Raw genomic sequence first — 7,400 nt, forward strand, 5'->3', positions numbered from 1 at the left:
CATCTGTAAAAGGATATTTATATGAGATGTTCCAGGACTAAGTAAACTGCTTATAAGAAGCACACTCTGGCTCACAGTCTGCCATCTAGAGGTGAAGGTGATATTGCAGCTTTCTGATCTGTGGTGGTTTCACAGCAAAGTGTCATTTTAAAAATGTTTTGAACTGTTTATTACTGACATGACAAATATGAACGGATATGAAGAATGTATAAAAAAGTTTTCCACTGTTAAAAAAACAGAAATGTTAGTGACAGGTTCAAAGGCTAAGAGGGAAAAATGGCATTTGTGATTTTAAATAAATAACACTGGTCCACACAGAGGATGCTACAAAATATGTTTTTAATCTTCTCTAAAATATTATTAATGCAGTGCAGTTGGTGAGAAAATATCTGCTCTTACTCCAACTGTAAACTTCACACTGAACCTTCTTGTTCTCGAGTGTCACCAGTGGTTTGTTTGTCCTGAGGTTTCGGTTGGAAACGTCATCCCCACCTCGTTAACTGTTCACCTGCCTCAACGTAAGAACAGCAAAGAAATCCCACTGAAAGTCCAGCTGAACAGAATCAGGTTTCTGGGATTTCCTTACCTGGATGATTGAGCGCGTTTTAAGAAATATCAGGAATAACAGAACTTTTGTTTGAACAGGTATGGCAACACAGAGAGAGGACGGTAAGGATACGGTGTGCCAGGGGTCGTCCGATGTACACAGACTCGGCAATTGTCTCTTGGAGCCCCAGAGGTGTTGGTTGGCTGTTGAGTGTTTCCTTTAAGCTGCTCCTTTGCTTTTTGTGACTCGGTGCTCCCCAGAGCCGGGTCTGCAGCGAGGGAGCTGCCACATCACCAACACAGAGTTAGAGGTGTTTACCAAGCGGCTGCATTTTTATTCAGCCTCCTGACACTTGCTCTACAACATTTGCGGATTTTCCTGTCTAACAGCGATGTAAAAAAATAAATGAACAATGTCTATTACTTTAATCTACAGGACAGAATGAAGTTCATTAAAGGTTTTAACATGAAGACATTTGGTCACTTTTTTGTTTCAGTTACAAATTCAAATCAACATTTTTGAAAATAAGCAGCAAACAAAAGAAGAAAAAACTGTTTTTGTTTCTTTTTTTCTTTTTAGAGTTTACCACAAAAAAGTTCAGGAATACTTCATATAGCATTGTATAAGTGTTTACTCCTAAAACAGGTGACTATCTATGAACAGGTAATGCAATCAGTCAGGTTTGTAAACCCCTTAAATTAGAGCTGAAAGTCAGCAATTCAATCAGATCTTGAGGACATATTCTCGAGGAGATTTGTGGGGCTGAATACAATAACCCAAGTTCTGTCTGAATTTATAAGAATTTAAAGTCTGCCTACACAACTTCACCACCCCACACATCACATTAATATATAGCAGAAAACTGGCCAGACAACAGAAGAAGCTGAATCACAGTCGTTTATATGCACAGTGAAGATGTTGAAGGAAAATAAACATCAACATCTGGGACAGATAGAGGGGAACGATATGGAATGGATAAAACATAGTGCAATTTAAGACCCCTGCTCTTAAATCAAGTGAGGAGGTGATATGAGCTAACAAAGAAGCTTAAGGACAACCTTATTTCTCAGAAGCCGGCCTTTGTTCAGACAGAAACGGAATATTTTCAAATACCACAGAATTTGGTTTTAGGCTTAATTGTCAGGCAGCTTGAATCTTAAGAGGTTAAAATGTTTTAAAGAGTTTAAACCAAACTTACCACTGCCGAGCGGCCTAATGACTCGTCCTGACCTCTGGCCCACAAAGCAGGTGTCTTCCTGCTGCTCTGTGTTACTTTCATCTATAGAGAAAAGCGTTAATTTAGCCGTCACGCACAAATCACAGAGCAGGAAGTGAGAAACGTCATTCGTTTGTGTGCTTTAAGGGAGGATTCATTACTTTTGAGGGAGTCTCTGAGCTTTAGCATACAAGAAGCACTGTTAGCACGTGTTTACTTTATCAGGCTCTTGCCTTCATTTACTTATTGAGCCCAAGTTACTCAGTTAGTTTCACCAACTGGGCTAAAATGCTCCCTGCAGCTCACAGTAGAAATGCTAACAGTCAAATGTGACAGGATTATGAATTCACATCTGATTTTACATTCTTCAATTCAAAACAAAATGTCTCACAGTCATTGAAGGTGCAGGCCATTTTATAAAAGACAACTGACCTTCACCAGCAAAGTCTCCACCTCTGTCAAGGGGGATTATGGGAGGTGAAGTCTGGATGCCAGATTTGTACCACAGAAGAAGCACAATCCGAAAAACTGCCCTGTGAAGGAGTCGCATAAATGTCTGTAAGTTCAGGTCACGGTAGTCTAAGGAAAGAAAAGCGACTGGACTCATTAAAGTTTCTAGAAGATTTTTCACTGCTCATCTGAGAAGCTTCTTGAAGTGTCTTCACTTTAAGAAGTCTAGTCGCTTTTCTTTCCAGGCTCCTTAGAAGTCACATAAAAAGCATTTATAAACTATTCACAACTTAAGGATTTAAAAAAATAACAATTATAACCTTCAACATCTGGAAACAAAAACCACAAATAAATCTAGAGAAAACTTCAAAGAGCACTTTGAAAAGTGTAGTCTTCCACCGAGTCACTCCCAGCTGGTCACTACAAGGCCAAAAATATGTGGACACGCAATGAATGCTAAGGTTCTTTAAATTTATGATGGCAAATTTAAAAGCAGTCTTTGTGGAGTGTCCTTTGACAGCTACACTGTCGTGTTGAAACAACCACAAAGATGGAGCACCATTTGTCTAACATAGACTATATTTTGTGCCTATGCACTAAAGCAATAGGCACAGAAGGAAAGCTATTGTCCTCTTGTGGAGATTAGGAAATTATTTTACTGTTACTATTCATAACCATTATCATTACTAGGGCTGGGCTATATCATACCGTTCATGGTAATACCGGTGTAATTTTGAGCAACGATAGGAAACTGAAATATCGCGATAGAATATGGGTGAAACACGCGTGTGCAGTGCCTTTGTTTACATACACACTAGGCGGCGACGCAGAATGAGAAGAGCGAAAGCGGATCGTTAAATGAAACGGATGAACCAGAACTGGTTTGTAAAAATGCTGCAGCTTCAGTGGTGGAACTGGTTTAGCTTTCGTCCGTCAGATACACAACAAAGCACTATTTTTGGTAGCGCGTGCTAGCGGGCCGTCGTTATTACCGTGTTGTTTGGAAAATACGGCGCACTTAAAATCAATCCTTTGATTTTTCTGAAAATCGACAGTGCCCCTTATAATCCCGTGTGCCTTATGTATGAACTCTGGTTGTGTTTACTGACCTCGAAACGATGTTATGTACACGGCGCTTGAAAATCTGTCAAATGTTTTAGTGCGACTTTGCTAAGCTACGAAGCCGCACCGCTTGATGGATTTCTTGGAGCATTACGGCTGTCGTAGGCGGAGCCTCGCGGAGTGATACGTACTGTGCTTCAACATAATATTACCGTATTGTGTGTGTAACCTCTTTTTAAGTTTTGTGGATATTCTACATGGTTATGATGAGGATATGTCGGCCAGTTTCCACTGGAAATGCCTTTTGGTTAAACTGTCAGCAAGGAATTTGCATTTGCACTGTTAGATTTTTATATAACTTTAATGCACATTAAAAAAACAGCTGCTTGTTTAAGTGAAAATACATTGATGGGGTTTTTTGCACTAATAAAGTTGTGGAGTTGTAAAGTATTTTGTCTCGTGTCAATTATCGTGTGTCAGTATCGTCAGTTATATTGTTATCACAAATTTTCAAATGTATATCATGATAAATATTTTTGGTCATATCGCCCTGCTCTAATCATTACTATTGCATTAATTATCATTTCATCAAAGCATTTATTGAAGCTGTTGATGTTACATTAAAGTCTGTATTTCAGGTGTTAGCATAATCACATAATAATCTTTCATTGCAGGTGCAACTGTAATCATGTTATACACATTGCATTTTTGTGCTAATTAAAGAGTTGAAGCTCGGTCAGTTAATTGATGGTCAGAAGCTTCGGGCGGCGCGACATCCGGCCGATCTATTGAGTAAAGTGGCCTAGAGCTATGGAAGAATTGCATACATGCTTACAATGCACATACACCACATAAACAGGCCTGAATAGAGGCCGGTGTGTATTCAGCAACCTGCAGCGTTGGAGTTTGCCTGATAACAGAGGACTCAGAATAAGTCAGGAAGTATACTTCTAAAATGTCTTTGTTTGTCGAGTGAGGTCATGCACTGAGGTCAAGACACACATAGTTTGCCTGCACACACACATTTAGACTTGTTTTGCTTGTAAACGGCATGTTGTACCTGCATGAGTGACAGTTTAGTTTGCAGCTCCTTTTGAACATGTACAGTAGTAATTTTTACTTTTCCATTTTCCAAAAATACTTAAAATGTAGCCTGTGCAAAATCAGTATCAGTGTTTTTATAATTTCAAATCAAAGTCAAGTTTCCAAGCCATACTTAAAAATCTGAATAAGTCCAATGACAAGCCATCGTCCAACTTCACCCCACAGCTTACAGGCCCCCATCTCCAGGAAGACCTCCACATACTCCAGCACAGACAGCCACGTCAGGAGCCTCTGTTGAGAGATGGACTAGAAACACCACAACACAAAGGATGGACGACTTATTAGATGAAAAAGGATGAAACCCTCACTTCTTCCCAGAACAACATCTTACGCACAGTTTCTGAAGTCTTTGTAAAGTTTCTTTACTGAAGGAACCGTACAGTAAAAGATGGATGCAGCCATGGTGATGTTAGCCATTGGTTTCTCAGCCCATCTATTTGAGCCTCAGTGTTAGTGTTTTGGTTGCCGCAATGTTAGTTTTAAAAACCAGAAGTTAACATATTTGGAAAACAGGGTGGAGTGCTAAGTTCTCGGCACAATTTAATCACCCGACTATAGTGTTTATGAAGGGAGTACAAAAGTATAAAGACCAAAAACTACTTTGTACCAATCTGGTTTAATGATCATTTTATGCCGGGCATTATGGAGCCTTTGGAATCAGCCTTAAGCAGCTACAGCTGGATATTCAGACACATATTTAGACGAGAAGGCCTGGCTCACAGTCTCCGCTCTAATTTATCCCAAAGGTGTGGTCAGGACTCTGTGCAGGCCAGTCAAGTTCTTCCACACCAAACTCACTGTCTTTATGGACCTTGCTTTGTGCACCGGTGCGCAGTCATGTTAAAACAGAAGGGGCCATCCCCAAACTGTTCCCACAAAGCTGGGAGCATGAAAATGTCCAAAATGTCTCAGTATGCTGAAGCATTAAGAGTTCCTTTTAATGAAACTAAGGCGCTGAGTGCTTAAAAACACCTGCACACCATAATCCCCCCTCCAGCAAACTTTACACTCGCCACAGTCCATCAGACTAGTGCCACCGCTCTAGTGTCCAGTGGCAGCGAGCTTTAAACCACAGAATTCAATGGCCTGGATGGGTAAGTGAATACTTTAGCAATATAGTGTATGTGTCCTATTGTGCTCTGGTAAATCTGGTAAATAAAAAAGTTTTTTTAAGCATCTCTTTAGAATTTCTAGTTTTTATTGCTGCACCACAAAGGACAGCCATTTCAATTTCACTGCACTCTTCTGCAAAGAGAGTAAATGCTTTTCTTTTCTACTGTACTGTGAGAACTGAGTTTTGTTTGAATGAAAGCAGAGCTCACCACAGGGAAGGTACATCTCAGCCCTTTGCGCAGAATGTGGTCATTGAATAGCACCAGGAGATTGGAGGCAGAGTACACTAAAAAGATACAAAGCGATGACGAACATATTTGAATAGTACACACCTATATACAGTATGTTCATTTGTGGACACATAATGCTCAGAAAACTGAAAAGGATGCATAGTGATAATATAACCTGTATAGTTTCCTCACAGCTCAATGTTAATAATAAATTATAGTCCATTATTATTCTCAAGTAAGTATCCTGTAATATAATTAATCTGAAAAACCATTTATGTCCATTATGTAACTCAGGAAAAAATATTTCAAAAAGTTGTATAATGCTAAAAATAAATAGATGTTTACTTTGTTTAGTATAATGTTTTGGCGCATAGGCTGGGAGAGGCTCACCATTCTCCAGTGAACTATTTCAAAGATGTTTCTCAATGTAAAACAGGACATAATCTGGGATTAGAGACAACATAATGTCTCTCCTGAGATCTCTGAGCCTTCTGGCTTTTCAGAATTTATGTATTCATTCACATGGCAAACGCCTACTAATATATAAGGCGTTGATGCAAGAAATAACTAACTAGTCTCTGTGTTGGTCCTTAACATCTACTTACCTAGTTCAGATATTTCATGGGAATCTGTAAATCTCCCTGCAAAAAACAAACAAACAAACAAACAAAGAAAACATGCCGTCATTCATTTTGCACTGCACAAGCACTTGTAGCTAGTGTTGCCGAGCTAAAGTGAAACTAACAAGATCTGGAGAGTTCACTTCCCAAAAAACAATCATAAGTCCAGTTGAGCTTTTGGATTACTTCTAAACAGAGAGCCCTAATCCCAACACTCTGTATATAAACCTGCTTCTGCGACTGACCTGCGAGCAGGTAGGAGAGAGTCCGCACGGTACTCTCCAGCTGCGCGGTGGCAGCTGGGTTTCTCCTCACATACTCGGTGTAGCGTTCATAAACACGCGTCACTTTGTCCAGATACTCCTTAACGTGAGACATTTCCGCTTTCTCTGAAAGACACACTCTGCATTTACCCGCTGTGCTCACAACAGACCAGCTAATCTACTTGTATGACTTCTTACTCCTATATTCTAAAAGTATATCGTAAACTTCCGCTTCGTCTTCTTCTTCTTCCGCCTGCTGGCAAACAGCGAAACGGTGCATTACTGCCACCAAGCGGTACGGAGTGTGGACCGAAAAGTAGCTTTTAAAAAATGTCTTTCAATATGATCCAGATCAGAGGATTTAACCATCACTGTACCGAGGAGGAGGTTTTGGAGTTGAACTTTGAACCTGTACTGCGTTTCCATGTTATAAATAATGTTCTGTTTAAACTAGTGTGCCCACGTCTGAGTCTAATATGACCATCCTCTCCTGCTCCTTCCTGTTTCTCATTTTTCATAGATTTTGAACACATGAAAGGCAGTCCTGTTCGTTTAATAATCATCATCGGTGGATGTCGCATAAAAAGTTAGGACGCGTGCCAAAGTCAGGGGTTAAAAGTGGGACTGTGTTTTTTGTTTTGTTTTTGTTTTTTTTTTGGGGGGGGGGGGGGTTTGCCACAACACCAGAATGACTGCAGGTGTCCCTGAGTTGCGGTTGTGGTACTTCAGCATGTACCTCTAGTGAAGAGGAGCGTAAAGGGAGTGAGATTTTTTTAAGTGGCAGGTAATTTCAAA

General features: G+C 40.0%; 1 protein-coding gene across 1 annotated transcript in view; it reads right to left on the reverse strand.

Moving 5' to 3' along the window:
* Nucleotides 1–6,846, reverse strand: part of pex16 (peroxisomal biogenesis factor 16) — a 15,626-nt gene extending 8,780 nt beyond the window's left edge. The window contains exons 1-7 of the mRNA XM_087842670.1: nucleotides 6,588–6,846; nucleotides 6,328–6,363; nucleotides 5,702–5,778; nucleotides 4,492–4,625; nucleotides 2,196–2,296; nucleotides 1,746–1,826; nucleotides 680–829 (exon numbers count right to left, since the gene is read on the reverse strand). Of these exons, the coding sequence (XP_087698796.1) occupies nucleotides 680–829; nucleotides 1,746–1,826; nucleotides 2,196–2,296; nucleotides 4,492–4,625; nucleotides 5,702–5,778; nucleotides 6,328–6,363; nucleotides 6,588–6,720 (712 nt within the window). The 5' untranslated portion in view covers nucleotides 6,721–6,846. The remainder of the gene's footprint in view (nucleotides 1–679; nucleotides 830–1,745; nucleotides 1,827–2,195; nucleotides 2,297–4,491; nucleotides 4,626–5,701; nucleotides 5,779–6,327; nucleotides 6,364–6,587) is intronic.
* Nucleotides 6,847–7,400: the final 554 nt, after the last annotated feature.

This window comes from Neolamprologus brichardi, chromosome 1, assembly GCF_056152115.1.
Source record: "Neolamprologus brichardi isolate AB-2024 chromosome 1, ASM5615211v1, whole genome shotgun sequence".
NCBI classification, from domain to species: domain Eukaryota; kingdom Metazoa; phylum Chordata; class Actinopteri; order Cichliformes; family Cichlidae; genus Neolamprologus; species Neolamprologus brichardi.